At 36.4% G+C, this 16,080-nt stretch overlaps 1 protein-coding gene across 11 annotated transcripts in view; it reads right to left on the minus strand.

Moving 5' to 3' along the window:
- Positions 1-2,021: 2,021 nt before the first annotated feature.
- LOC149562788 (calcineurin B-like protein 4) overlaps positions 2,022-16,080 on the minus strand; it is a 91,655-nt gene continuing 77,596 nt past the window's right edge. For all 11 annotated transcript variants that reach the window (XM_089826224.1, XM_089826232.1, XM_089826231.1 and 8 more), the window contains one exon: positions 2,022-2,710. Coding sequence is in view for 3 of the 11 variants with exons in the window: in XM_089826238.1 (XP_089682364.1) it covers positions 2,707-2,710 (4 nt within the window). In the remaining 8 variants the exon portion in view is untranslated. The remainder of the gene's footprint in view (positions 2,711-16,080) is intronic.

The following is a 16,080-nucleotide window of genomic DNA, read 5'->3' on the forward strand; positions in this document are numbered from 1 at the left end:
GAATTGTCACATATATTAAAATATGTCTTAAGTATAAGAAATTATTCTTATACTTAAACAATATATTTTAAACCACATAGAAAATATGTTGAACCAAGAAGGAGTACGACCCAAAAGGGTACCCTAAACACCCTTCAACTCTCAACCAAAAAGTCTAGAGATACTTGTTGTTTACCCAAGTAGGATTTTGCAAGAAATCAAATGACACTTTACAACAGCCAAGTGATATTTCTTACTATAGCCAGGCAATACTTTTTGTCTAGGCAACACTTTTCACTATAGCTAGGTGATACTTCTTAGTATGGCCAGGTGATAATTCTCGGTATGGCCAGGCAATACTTTACTAGTATCATATGATATTTGTCACTACTATGGTATGATATTATTTTGTATTGTCCAATACTGAACAAATATTGCCTAGGTTCAAAACTAGAAGGAAAAATGCCAAGTCTAGAAGGAAAACAAAGTGAAAAACTCCACACCAGGAAGTATCAAAACCACTATAGTCAAGGATAAGTCACTTGGAAGCATGAAACACAAAACACCATGCAACAAGGAGTAGAACACATCTATCCATCTAATCCATAAAAAATATGAAGGAACATGCAGAAAGAAACATCACAATGTACATACATGGTTCATAAACCAAACATCATATAAAGGAAAAACATAACATCAAAGCACCAACACAACTAAAACTTGTGCGTGGTTCCTCCCAACCATAATAGCATCATGATACCTAAAAGGCCCTAGCCATCCCCCATGCGTAATATCCCAAACTACTAACTAGATAGTTGGAGTTGTCTTATGAGGGAGTTACTATAACAAATGTAACTAACATCATAAGAACAAGAAGATCTAACATGCTAATCCATCAAAGCATAGATACTGCATCTAGTAGTGAATCACATCATCTAACCATATGGTAAAACATCATAATAAAGGAATGCATCAAATGAAACTAACATCATCTAAACATGGTATCCAAGCATTCCAATTAAAGCATAGATCACAAGGAAACATACTTCAGAAACTTGAAATACAAAGTGAGACATCAAGCATCAATCTCAACTAGAAATAGATTGTCTCTATACATTGGTCCCCAGTAATAGTATAGGTAGCTATGCCTCCCAACCACATGGAACCCATAGGTCCACTTCCATAGTATAAGTAGGATTTTGCAAGAAATCAAGTGACACTTTACAACAGCCAAGTGATATTTCTTACTATAGCCAGGCAATACTTTTTGTCTAGGCAACACTTTTCACTATAGCTAGGTGATACTTCTTAGTATGGCCAGGTGATAATTCTCAGTATGGCCAGGCAATACTTTGCTAGTATCATATGATATTTGTCACTACTATGGTACGATATTTTTTTGTATTGTCCAATACTGAACAAATATTGCCTAGGTTCAAAACTAGAAGGAAAAATGCCAAGTCTAGAAGGAAAACAAAGTGAAAAACTCCACACCAGGAAGTATCAAAACCACTATAGTCAAGGATAAGTCACTTGGAAGCATGAAACACAAAACACCATGCAACAAGGAGTAGAACATATCTATCCATCTAATCCATAAAAAATATGAAGGAACATGCAGAAAGAAACATCACAATGTACATACATGGTTCATAAACCAAACATCATATAAAGGAAAAACATAACATCAAAGCACCAACACAACTAAAACTTGTGCGTGGTTCCTCCCAACCATAATAGCATCATGATACCTAAAAGGCCCTAGCCATCCCCCATGCGTAATATCCCAAACTACTAACTAGATAGTTGGAGTTGTCTTATGAGTTACTATAACAAATGTAACTAACATCATAAGAACAAGAATATCTAACATGCTAATCCATCAAAGCATAGATACTGCATCTAGTAGTGAATCACATCATCTAACCATATGGTAAAACATCATAATAAAGGAATGCATCAAATGAAACTAACATCATCTAAGCATGGTATCCAAGCATTTCAATTAAAGCATAGATCACAAGGAAACATACTTCAGAAACTTGAAATACAAAGTGAGACATCAAGCATCAATCTCAACTAGAAATAGATTGTCTCTATACATTGGTCCCCAGTAATAGTATAGGTAGCTATGCCTCCCAACCACATGGAACCCATAGGTCCACTTCCATCATGTTGAAGGAGATAATGGTCTAGCCACAAACACACATAAAGAAAACATCCATGGCTAACACTCAAACCAAATAGTAAGGATGACTGGAACCAAGATCATGAGATAATGCAAGTACAATAGGTCCCAGTCAAACACTCTATGTGTTGACTATGTAGGGACTTGTTGGAGGGTAACTAGCTTGGTATCAGGTAGCCCAAGCTAGTGTTGGTAGCTCCAAATCCCCTAGGGAGGAGCACAATCTTGTGTCTTCAGACTTAATCAAGTGCTCACATAATATTTTATTATCTTGAATTTTTATCGAGTAAATTACTTAGTTATCACTTAATTAGAACTTCTTCATGTTAATCCTCTAGGAAATAGTCACCAAGGTTGCAAGAGAAATCCTTCCATACTAACCTACATACCATGCTCATCACATGATGAGTGTCCATAGGCATGCCAATTCCCAACCCAACTCCAATGAACATAACTCCACCCAAACATAATCAGGAGTTTGGGCCTTGCAAACACCCAGCAAATGCACATGCACATGCTTGTGTGTGGGTGCACCACCATCACCTAGATCATAAAACAAAAGGCTGGATGAGAACACAAGCAAAATAAAACTCAACTATATCTGGAAGCATAGATTCTACATGAATCCTAATAAACAATAAAACTATACACCATGAACTCACTTAATTGACTTTAATCTATGAGTATGGATTCTATACGAATCCTAGCATTCATAAAATAACAAGGATTTGATCAGAAACAAAACACAGGTATTAAATCTATCAACCGAACACATAGTCTGGAGTAAAAATTGGACATGAATCCCAATGCAAACCAAAAGATGCAACAATGGTCAGATTGGCATCCTATGGATAATCTAAATACATGACCAACATCATGCTAAGAAAACACAAGAAAACTGGCCAACATGAAAATCAAGGCAAAAACCTCAAAACTCAAAAACTTCAAAATTAAAACTCATTATGTTTTAGGGTACAAAAGTGATGAATATTAAATAAAATTTGGGTTTGGAGTCCGTATGCAAAAAAGACCAACATAACTATGCAAAACCCCAAACCCCCATCCTAGAAAAAAGGGAAATGCTCATACCCACCCAATAGGGTTGAGCTAGCATACAAAAATGGAGGGGAACACTAGTTCTCAACCTTCAATGAAATGGCTACCTAAAATGAAAGTTGAAACGGAGCTAAAACAATAAAATGGGAGAGCCCAACCTCACAGCCAAAAGGGAAAATACGAAAACATGAGCAATAAAATAAAAACCCTATGAAAGCTATTAAAAGTCACAGCAATCCAAGGTCTCCTCAAGTTAGATCCAACGAGACCAATCTCATGATGATCCTACACCCATAGCTCCTACAATGAATAAAACAATATTTTCTCATGAATTTAGAATTTTCTCTCAACTTTCTATTTCAAAAAGTGAGAAGTGAGGAATAAAATTCTTTTTTGGATACTTATTCACTTTCCAAGTGAATAAAGGATTAGGGTAAATAACCAGGTCACCTAGTTAAACCCTAAATCAACCCAAACAAAAATAGGCAATTCCAAGTAATTGGAATTCATCTACGACAAAGCTATTAGGAATTAAATTAAATAAATAAATCCCAAAATTCCCTTAAACCAAAATCACATAATTCTATAATTACTTTCACAATAGATGCAAACCTCTAAATGCATGAACATGCTCATAGGTCTAATCACATACAGGGATGACTTTGGCTAAATATGAACAGTTGAATCACTAAATCCATGTGCCACTACTGGGGACATAAATCCTACATAATAAACAACACGATCAAGTGCAATTGCCTGTAATAATATAGTCTAAGTGATAAATGCATTAAATCATATTAAAAAATCATTTTGCATAATTATACTAAAATAGTCCTTTTACATCACTCACTTTTGTCATAAAGCACCACAAAGCAAAAAATGAAGTAAATAACCATAGCATTAAATTAAACATATGAATGTAATCAGAGGATATGTTTAAATACTAGATAACCAGATATCGTCATTAAATATATTGTCATCTCAAAGAAAGGCATCATCATGGAGATATGATCAACTGAACAACATAGTAATCTAACATGGATAATTCATTTCTAATTGTTTAAGAATTTAATAATGGTTGTTTAAACAACATGAAAAGGCACTTAAATCACATAAGTGAACATGGTCCAATACATGACTATCCACTGTTGCAAGTACCTAGTCTAGTGTAGTAGGATAATAATACATAGTGCAAACTTTGCACACATCTCAGGGTAATCATAGAAAAACATCATGATACCACATCAATCATGGTAACCACTGGCACAAACCTCAATGAAACCATCAAACACATCATAATTTGATAAATCAGCCATAAGAAAAATCAAAGCAACTAATACAATAACATTAATCTAATCATCTCAAGGGTGTAGACCACTCATAGTCCTAATCATGATCACTTCACAATGAAATATCAACAAGGTTGCATCCATTAGGATGATTTATATAAATCAAATGGGAGATGCACTACATTATCCTCCCCAAAGACTAGGCTTACTCCTCGAAGCCTAAAATCCAAGAATAGAAACCAAACACACCAAGTGCAAAATCAAAACAAAGCAATACGAATGACTCGTCGAATTCTCCACAAGTCAAACCCAAATCAACCCAAAATTTCACAAACCTTCTCATCAACCCCCAAATAGGTTAACCACAAGAGAATATGTGTCACACTTACAAAAGGTCCTTCAATAAGGTACTTCCTATCTGCTAGGAAAGCCCATATGGCCACAAATTCAACAATACAAGGTGAGGAAAAAGCCACTCTACCTTGTTAACAAGTGCCCAAATAAACATGCACCTACCACGTGACCAAAAAACAAGGTCAAAACACTATGCACTTCCAAAAAGAGTTGGAATCATGGGGAATAACCATCCCAAAATTCCCAAGAATGCTATCATGCCACACATGAGCATCCTTGAATACAGGTAAACTCACCCTTTGAAAAAAGAGGATGACAGATTACTAACAAAAATGCACACTTCAAAGGATACTCTCCAGAACTAACCACCAAGTGTAGGAGCACATAGTCTCTATGATACAAAAAGATCAACTATCACTGGGACCTCAGGTTACATAACCCAACAAGACAAGATATCACCTTTCCATAAGGTTAAGAGCTTTTTCAATGGACAAAATCATGTGGTATCTTCATACCAACTCATAAGATTGTAACATGTGTCCAATGATACTGTGCTCTTCTAGCAACATGCTGGGAATACTACACCCAACCTTTTGCTAAACCCAATCTCTAGCCTCAAGTCAATTGTAATGAGAAATTGGACTGAGACAATCCTCTTGAAGTTATAAGATTAAGGAGAAATAAACTGCTGAGTATTAGGACTGAGAGGGAGTCTCTCTCATCCTCTACACTAAATCATCCCAAGATGTGTTAGGGAAACTCACAATTCACCAACCATCAAAATACTCATCCACAACTAACTGAGACAGTGACATAACCATGCCAACTTACCCATCTTGAGAGGTAAGCACAATGGAATACACCAGTACTGAAGCTTACAACTAGAGTCAACCTTACAAGTGAACTAAGCTATACCCATAAATAGTACGAATAGCACCCACAAATAGAGGACAACTCCAAAGAAGCATAAAAATTATCTTCCCTCCGGAGGCCATAACTTTCATGTTTGAAATCTGATTGACTCTGTTCAAAATGCGTTGGAAAGATCTCGATGAGGCCTACAACATGAAAAAGTTTAAAGAGTCCTAAAACATAGGAGATGAGTCACCATTCAAGATAAATAATCATAGGCAAAATCAAATAGTCTTGATTACCAAGACAAGCAACTGACGCAACACCCAACATGAGCAAAGACAAGACATGTCCAAAACAATATAACATATGAAATGAAAGATAATTCACACATTGAAACCAATATTACTTCTCTTTCATAATTTGATTAGTACCCTAACACAATCATTAATGCACAATGAAACTAAAAGGTTTTCAAAGCAAGGGTTCAAGATTCACTTACCATAAAACAAGTACATATCTTTTCAAGTTTCTTTCTAGAATAACATTATGTTTAATCATCATTTAAACCATATAAGTATACTAACAACTTTACATCTATCAAAAACACACTAGTATGTTCTCTATGATATTATCCCTTGTACGTACTACCAGAGGTTTGAGATGAATGTGATAGAGTCACAACACAAGACTAGGCAGTAGTAAGACACATGTAGAATAGTCACCATAAAACAAAATCAAAAGGCACAAATGGGGGAATTTTCAACTCCAATAGTAAATCACAAAAGAGCTCATTTCAACAATAAGTCAATTTTAAGAATAGCCACAAAGAGAGCAATAGAGAAATTTGATGACCAGTCCAAGAAAGGAAAATACTAAAAACCAATGCGAGCCCAACAACATGAGGAAAGTACCTCCAACCAATTAAAATAAAGCATCAATCAAACCACATTACATGTGATGACTAAGAATAGTCAGACAAAAGGGATAAACCACCACACAATGCTAAGGAGTACATCATCCTAGTAGCACTAGAGAGCACAGTCACACACATCAAGCAGTATACCATCAATAACCTCATGCATATCAAACTACAATAACTTCCTTAACTATTTTCCATGCAATTCAACATTTATATATCCATCAGTTTTAATACAATTTTCCATAAGATTAAGAAGCAATCAATTTGGGGCCTTAAGTCACTAACCCAAAGGATCTAATGTAATACCTACTTCTTGGCAATGATTCGCGATAAAACTCATGTCTCAATGAAAGGAAGCACTTCATTGTGAGGACTAGAGGTCGTCTAAAGGATGTTGATTATGATACAGAAGGGAGCATTCCAGAGAAGGGATATGATTCTGAAACCTAGAATGAAGCCAAGGGGGGTGAGGAGAATTTGAATAAGGGCATTGGGAGTAGTTCAAAGAAGAAGAAAAAAGTGTTAGTTCACTTTGATTTAGACAAGGAAAGTGATTTTATGGAGGATTTGGTGTCGGATTATAAAAAGAAAAGTGAGAGTAAGGGAAAGAGGAATAAGGGCATCCCTGTTGTGAGGGCTTCTTCCCCTTTAGATGATGAGCCATTAGCCCGTAGGCTAGAAAGGAAAAGATATCCCTCAAGATGTCAGGAGAAGCATTTAAGGTATAAAGGGGAGTCAAATAATGAGGAATCTGAGGAACATGGGATACACCTTAATTTTGGTGAAAAGTTTGAAGGAATGCCAGGGTCTACTAAAAGGATGCATGGTAACCCTGACACAATTCTGAAAGAGATTGGGATTATGAAAAATAAAATATAGATGCTTGGAAGGGATATGCAAGCTTTGAGGAAAGAAGTTGGGCATGCCAGTAATATTTCTCGTGGTCAATGCACACTTGGACAACACATTGATAGATTAATGGAGGTGGTCAGGAGTGCAGAAGATGTTAAAAACCTAATGCAAAAGATACTATAGCTGGAGGAAAAAAATAGGGCAATGGACAAAGAGTTGAATGCCAACTAGGGGAAGATAACAAAATTGGAAGCCAAGATGAGCAATTTGGAAAAATTGGTCAAACAAATTGTTGAGAATGTGAGCACTCTGCTGAAGAAAGTGGATATTGAGAAAGGTAAGGATTCACCTCAGGCTGTGGAGAGTTAGGGTCCCAACAAGCATACTTGGGCTCACTCAAAGAAGATTGAGGACACGGGAAAAAAGGATGACGTGAAGGCAGTAGCTGAAAACATGCACATTCTTGCAAACCAGGCACTGGACTTGATCAAGTCTTCTTAGCTAGCTTTTTCTTGTTTCTTTTGTTGTCTTTTTGTTATCTTTTTCAGCAGTTCTCTTAGTGACCTCTTCAGTGTTCTTTTTGGAGGTCTATTTCATGTATGCTCTATGTTTCTCTCTTTGGTGCTTTATTCTTTATTTCTCTCTAGACTTTAGGTAAAAAGGTTTTAGGTCCTTTAAAACCTACTTTTACTTAATCAAGACATTTCATTACTATATTGACATAACATAGAATCACAGATAAGATTCATTTATTTACTTACAAATAGGAGAAAATAGAGAAAGCAATGCACCTTACTCCATAAGGAGAAACAAAAAGAGACACTCAAAGCCAACACATCGACACCAATCAAAGGCTTTATCCAATAGGGTCACACAAGAAACCAACCAAACTAAGGCACATTGAATCTATCTACAAAATAAGGAAAGGCTCACTTGCTTCTCTTCACACTGCTCTAGTTGCATCTACTAGACAAGAAGGTCCATCACAAGTAGATCCCCAAGTAACAAAGATCACGAGTCCTCAAGAAGAACTCACGCTCACACAAACATAGCATCAACCATATGGGAAACATATACACAGAGATCCTAGTGTTTGAACATGGGCTCTGATACTAGATGTAATGCCCCATCGGAGATCTTTGGAATGCAAGGATAAAACGTATACTGAATAACTTATTTTTTAAGATAAGTTACTTAACAACAACATAAAGTAACCAAGTGCAAGAGTGAAGTATCAAACCAAGGTGATATGAATAGGGAACATGGAAAGACTCACATGTTCACCTACTCAACCGAAAGTCTTACAACTACTTCCAAAGATCTCAAAGCTCTAAACCACAACTCACAAACTAAAGATCACACAAATCATGAGAATATACCAAGGGAATGTTCTCGTTCAATCCCAAAGTAAAACCTCCTAGCACGATTAGACATACAAGTCCATATCCACTAATCATGTCATAATCAAGAATCATAGACAGAGACCAACAATAGTCATGCAGAAGACGAGGGCTCAAAGTTACATCCACTCATCTACTAGATACCATGCTGAAAGATAATGTTGACTCCTAAAATTTGGCTAAGTTTGAAATCTTGAAGCCCTAAAACTTCCTAGAGTCTTTATCTTAACTCAGAGAGGTCTAGAACCACTCTCAAATGAATCGTCACATATATTAAAATATATCTTAAGTATAAGAAATCATTCTTATACTTAAATGATATATTTTAAACCCCATAGAAAAAATTTTGAACTAGGAAGGAGTACAACCCAAAAGGGTACCCAAAGCACCCTTCAACTCTCAACTAAAAAAGTCTAGAGATACCTGTTGTTTTCCCAACATGGTTTTGCAAGAAATCAGGCAACAATTTACAACAGCCAAGCAATACTTTTTGTCCAGGTGATACTTCTCAATATGGTCAAGCAATAATTCTCAATATGGTCAGGCGATACTTTACTAGTATCGTATGATATTTGTCACTACCATGGTGTAGTACATTTTTTGTATCATCCAAGTTCACAAGAAGAAGGCAAAATTCTAAGTCTTCAAGGAAAACAAGGTGAGAAACTCCACACTAGGGAGTATTGAAACCATTTTAGTCGAGGATATGTCACTCAAAAGCATGAGATACAAAACACCATGCAATAGGGAGTAGAAAACAACTATCCATCTAATCCATAACAACATACAAAGGAACATGCAAAAAGCAACATCACAATGTTCATACATGGTTCATAAACGAAACATCGTATGAAGAAAAAACATAATATCAAAGCACCAACACAACTAAAACAAATGCGTAGTTCCTCCCAACCATAATAGTATCATGAAACCTCAAAGGCCTTAGCCATCGCCTACACATAAAATCCCAAACTACCAACTAGATAGTCAGAATTATCTTATGAGAGAGTTACTACTACAAATGTAACTAACATCATAAGAACAAGAAGATCTAACATGCTAATCCATCAAAGCATAGATACTCCAACTAGCAGTAAATAACATCATCTAACCATATGTTAAAATATCATAATAAAGGAATGCATCAAATAAAACTAACATCATCTAAACATGATATCCAAGCATTTCAATTAAAGCATAGATGCCAAGTGAAACATCTAGCATCAGTCTCAACTAGAAATAAACCATCTTTGTACAATGGTCTCTAGTAGTGGTATAGATAGCTATGTATCCCAACCAAGTGGAACCCATAGGCCCACTCCCATCATGTTGATTGAGATAATGATCCAACCATAGACACACATAAAGCAAACATCCATGGCTAACACTCATGCTAGACAGTAAAGATGATTGAAACAAAGATCATGAGACAATGCAAGTACAATAGGTCCTGGTTAGACACTCTATGGGTCCACTGTGTAGGGACTCGCTGGAGGGTAAGTAGCTTGGCATTAGGTAGTCCAATCTAGTGTTGGTGGCTCCAACTCCCCCAAGGAGGAGCACAATCCTATGTCTTCAGATTTAACTAGGTGCTCACATAACATTTTATTATCTTAAATTTAATACCTAGTAAATTATTTAGTTATCACTTAATTATAACTTCTTCATGCCAACCCTCTGGGAAATAGTCACCAAGGTTGCGAGGGAAGCCCCTCCATGCTAACCTACATACCCATGTTCATCACATGATGAGTGCCCATAGGCATACAAATTCCTTGGCCAACCTCAATGAATATAACTCCACCGAAATACAACTAGGAGCTCAAGCCTCGCAAGCACCCAACAAATGCACACGCATGTGCTCATGTGTGGGTGCACCACTATCACGAAGATCATAAAACAAGGGCTGGATGAAAACACAAGAAAAAAAACACTCAACTGGCATATATTTAGAAGCACAAATTCTACATGAATCCCAATAAAAAATAAAACTATACATCATGAACTCACTCAATCGGCCTCAATTCAGGAGTATGGATTTCACACAAATCCTAACATCCATGAAATAACAAGGGTTCGATCATAAACAAAACATAGGTATAAAATCACTCAACAAAACACATAGTCAGGAGTACAAATTCAACATGAATCCCAATGCAAACAAAAAGATGCAATAGCAGTCGAATTGACATCCTACAAATAATCTAAATCCACAACCAACACCATGCCAAGAAAACTCGAGAAAACTAGGTGGCATGCAAATCAAGGCAAAAACCTCAAAACTCAAAAACTTCAAAATTAAAACCCATTATTTCTTAGGGCTCAAAAGCCACAAATATCAAATAAAATTTGGGTTTGGAGTACGTATGCAAAAATGGCCAGCATAATGGTGCAAAACCCCAAACGGCCATCCTAGAAAACAAGGAAATGCTCATACCCACCCAACTGGGTAGAGCTCTCAACCTCCAACCAAATGGCTAGCAAAAATGGAAGTTGAAATGAAGCTAAAACAATAAAATGGGAGAGCACTACCTCACAGCCAAAAGGGAATATATGAAAACACAAACAATAAAATAAAAACGCTGTAAAAGCTATCAAAAGTCGTGGCAATCTGAGGTCTCCCCGAGCTAGATCTAATGAGACCAATCTTGTGATGATCACATGCCAGTAGCTCCCACAGTGAACATAATACTATTTATCATGAAGAGGATTTGGAATTTGCTCTCAAATTTCTATTTCAAAAAGTGAGAAGTGAGGAATAAAATTCTCTTTTGGATACTTATTCACTTTTCAAGTGAATAAAGGATTAGGATAAATAACTAGATCACCTAGTTAAACCCTAAATCAATCGAAACGAAAGCAGGCTATTCCAAGTAATTGGAATTCATCTATGACAAAGCTGCAAAGAATTAAATTAAATAAATAAATCCCAAAATTCTCTTAAACCAAAATCGCAAAATTCCTTAATTGCTTTCACAACAAATGCGAACCTCTAAATGCACAGACACACTCATGAGTCTAATCACATATTGCAAATGAGTCTAAATTTATTAAATTATTGGAGGCTTTAATTGCAATGGTTAAATAGGATACATCGACCATATAGGGACAACATTGGCTAAATATGAACAACTGAATCACTAACTCCATGTGCCACTGCTAGGGACATAAATCCTGCACACTAAACTATACGATCAAGTTTAATTGCATTTAATAATATAGCTGAAGTTATAAATGCATCAAATCACATTAAATAACCATTTTGCATAATTATACTAAAATAGTCCATTTACATCACTCACTTTCACATAAAGCACCACAAAGAAAAAAATGTACATAACCATAGCATTAAATCTAACATATAAACATAATCAGAGGATATGCCCAAATACTGGATGAAAATATATCATCATAAAACATACTATCATCTCAAATAAAGGCATCATCATGCATATATGATCAACTAAACATCAAAGTAATCTAACATGGACAATTCATTTATAATTATTTGAGCATTTAATAATGGTTGTTTAAACAACATGAAAAGGCACTTAAAACACATAAGTGAACATGGTCCAATACATGACTATCCACTGCTACAGGGACCTAGTCTAGTGTAGCAGGATAATAATACACAGTGCAATCTCTGCACACATCTCAGGGTAATCATGATACCACATCAATCTTGGTAACTACTAGCACAAACCTTAATGAAACCATCATACACATCATAATCTAATAAATCAGCCATAAGAAAAATCAAAGCAAATGATACAATAACATTAGTCAAATCATCTCAAGGGTGTAGACCACTCGTGGTTCCAATCATGATCACTTCAGAATGAAAGATCATCAAGGTTTCTTCCATTAGGATAACTTATAGAAATCAAATGGGCGAGGCCCTACAAAAGAAATAACTTCCTTAGACTGCTAGAACATGATACCATTCATCGTCACCCTTCTATCCTCCTACAAATTCACAAATTGAAGTGAACAACTCTCATCATAACCATTCATTGCCTCCATGAATAGGACCAAGCCCCCATCCTTTAACATGTACCAAGTCAGGAGTTTTCAAGCATTGTCCTCAATCATCAATGGTTCAATATGCAATAGGTCTTCCCCCCCATTTTAGTATTCTTCACAAAACTACTTACACCCTTTAGAACTCTAGGCCAAGATGAATTTTGAAATCATAGTCACACTTATGCAAAAAAAGAAGTTGCACAAAATAAAACCCATAAATGCCTTTAATGCCATGAATACCCGTGTCTTTGCTCAATCTAGTTACCACGTGTTAGTTGCCACTACCCCTTTTCCACTCTATCTCATCATCAACAAGAAACTGATGCCATTTGAGCTTTGAATTATTACTTGGTGTCTAGTACAAATTCATAATAAGGAAAATCATAAAAAATACACTCAATTTGTACTTCATTTTTCTTTCCCTCTTGAACCTCATGTCTTTATAATTGGGAGTACCCTTTCCATAACTTCTCACCATCTATCTATGATGACTCAACCCCATCAGTCAACTTAGCACTGAGTTGTCACCATAATCAATATAACCATTTTACATAGAACCAAACATGGGTGGTTGTCATTATTTATCAAAAGAATTATCAAATTTGGTAACGCTCCAATCTCTGTTCAACAACGTAAGCCATGCATTCTCAGACTCGTCACTGCCATTGGGTCTGCTGTCGCATTCCCATCCTAATAAATATGTTGAAGTCATAACACTTCAAGATCATTAATAAATGTTACACTTACTCAATCACCCTTTTGATCGCCTAACCCACTTTCATATTACCCTTCACCATATCTATGATAGTCTTTGAGTCTCCTATCATCACGTTCTCCCATCCTAATCCAATTGTCAGTTTTGCACCCCAATGGAGAGCCATAGCCTTCACAATGTTATTCAAAGCCTTTCCTAAGTTACCCACATAAGCCAACAACATTTTAGCATTGTTATCTCTTACCATACCCCCTCCACTCGGCCCATCCCTTCACGTAGCTCCATCAAAGTTTAGTTTAACCCAACTATCCTCTAGAGGGCACCATCTCGTCCTTCCTCTTGCTAGCTACTTTGAATTATCTATCCCCATGAATCCTTCCTCAACATTCCATTTCTTGGCAATCCTCTATTCACCCAGTGTAGGGAGAGATGATAGTTTCTACCCCTTGGAATTCTGCATGTTATCCACTATCAACTTGACAATCAATCTAGTTACAAGTTCCTCACTTCTTTCTTTGCCAATGCACAAAAAATTATTCTATCCCCATGTGGAAAACTCTCTCCACCTTCATCTCTTGGCATATCCTTCCCAAAATATTTTTCGAAAAGTTACAATACAAGAAAAGGTGGGGGATACTTTATTCCTTATCTTTATAGAGATAACATCTATTAGGTATTTGTAAGCCCATTTTTCTAAGGTTGTCAATCATTAGAATCTTTCCATGCATAGTGACCCACCAAAAGATGTTGACTTTCATAATCAAATGACTAAGCCAGATCTTCTACCAACAATTAAGTGTCATATCCTTCTCAAATATCATCCTATAAGCTGAACTAATTGAGGATTCCCCTTACGAAGTTTCCTTCCAAATGAAAGTATCCTCCTGAGCCACCCCTACAATTTTGTATCCCTTAAGAAGCTCCTCCAAATCCTCCACCACACAACCCCACCCATCTAGATATCCCAAAGGAAAATGCATCTTCCTCCACCTCCTGCTAACCCCAATATAATCCATCACCTTATTTCCCAGCATTTGCTAGAGATAATCCCTTAGGACACCAAATTTCAAATGAACCAGTGGTTTACCATCTAGCCAAGTATCCTCCCAAAATCTAACTTGACTACCCTCTCCCACCACCATATCACACCTTCTCTAAGAAGACTTCTATTTCTGATGATATCAACCCACATCCTAGACCCCACAAGCAGATCATTCTCCTAGAAACAATAGACATATTTTCTTAGATACTTAGCTTTAAGAATCTTACACCAACTAGCATCATCCTTCACTAGTTTCCATCTGACTTTAGAAAGGAGAGCATTATTCAAGTCAGTAATCTTTTTGATTCCTAATCCACCTTTACTCTTAGCTTTACACACAGTATCCCAACTCACCAAGTTTAGTCAGTTCTTTTCCTCCCCCTCCCCACCCTGACCATAAGAAGTTTCTTTAGATTCTCTCCAATTTCTCATCCATAGCCTAAGTGATTCTGAATAGGGAAAGGAAGTAAACAGGTATACCCTGTAGGGAGGATGCCAAAAGTTGGAGCTTCCCTGCACTACTCAAGAGTTTACCCTTCTACCCAATCAATTTCTTCAACATCTTTTTAGCAATAATATTCCAAAATTGATTACTCACCTCTTTAACAGTCAGTAGGAGCCCCTAATAAGTATCACATAGGAAGGCTGTATAGCATCCCAAAATATTAAGGACCCTCCTCTAAATATCAAGGTTCATATTGATGAAGAACACCTTTTATCTAGATTAATTTTTTGGCCAAAATTCACTACATAAATCTCCAAGACATGTTTCCAAGCTCTAGCTTCAATAACTGGAGAATCTCCACTTAGGAAAGTATCATCCACAAATTGTTGTATAACCTTTGTTAAGAGTGAGGTGGTTGGTTTAATACCTTCAATCTCTTCCCTTTGCACCATTCTCAAGAATGCTTTTCCTAGCACTTCAACAATAATGATGAATAGATAAGGTGAAATAGGGTCCCCTTGCCTAAGGCCCCTTTCCACATTAAAGCTCCCCTAAGGTGAACCATTCACCAACACCAAGTAGTTCACAATCTTAATCATTGTCCTAGTGATTTTAATAACTTTCTAGTTGAATCCAAACTTCTCTATGACTTCATACAAGAAGGACAAATCGATCCTATCATATGCTTTTGAAATATCTAGCTTCAAAGCCATACTTGGATTACCACTTGTATCCATCGAGTGAAGAACCTCATGAGTAGTAATAGCAACATCCAAGATCTGGCAACCTAAAACAAACCCATTCTGAGATTTACCAATGAATTTATGAAGAAGCAACTTCAGGCGGTTCACCAAGATCTTAGAGAAGATCTTATAGATTGTATTGTGTAAGCTAATAGGTCTAAAGTCAGTGAGAGCCACCAGGTCCTTAGTTTTTGGGGCCATAACTATAAATGTTCTA

The sequence above is a fragment of the Cupressus sempervirens genome, chromosome 4 (genome assembly GCF_028749045.1).
Source record: "Cupressus sempervirens isolate cs-2001-9-10 chromosome 4, ASM2874904v1, whole genome shotgun sequence".
In the NCBI taxonomy this organism is placed as follows: domain Eukaryota; kingdom Viridiplantae; phylum Streptophyta; class Pinopsida; order Cupressales; family Cupressaceae; genus Cupressus; species Cupressus sempervirens.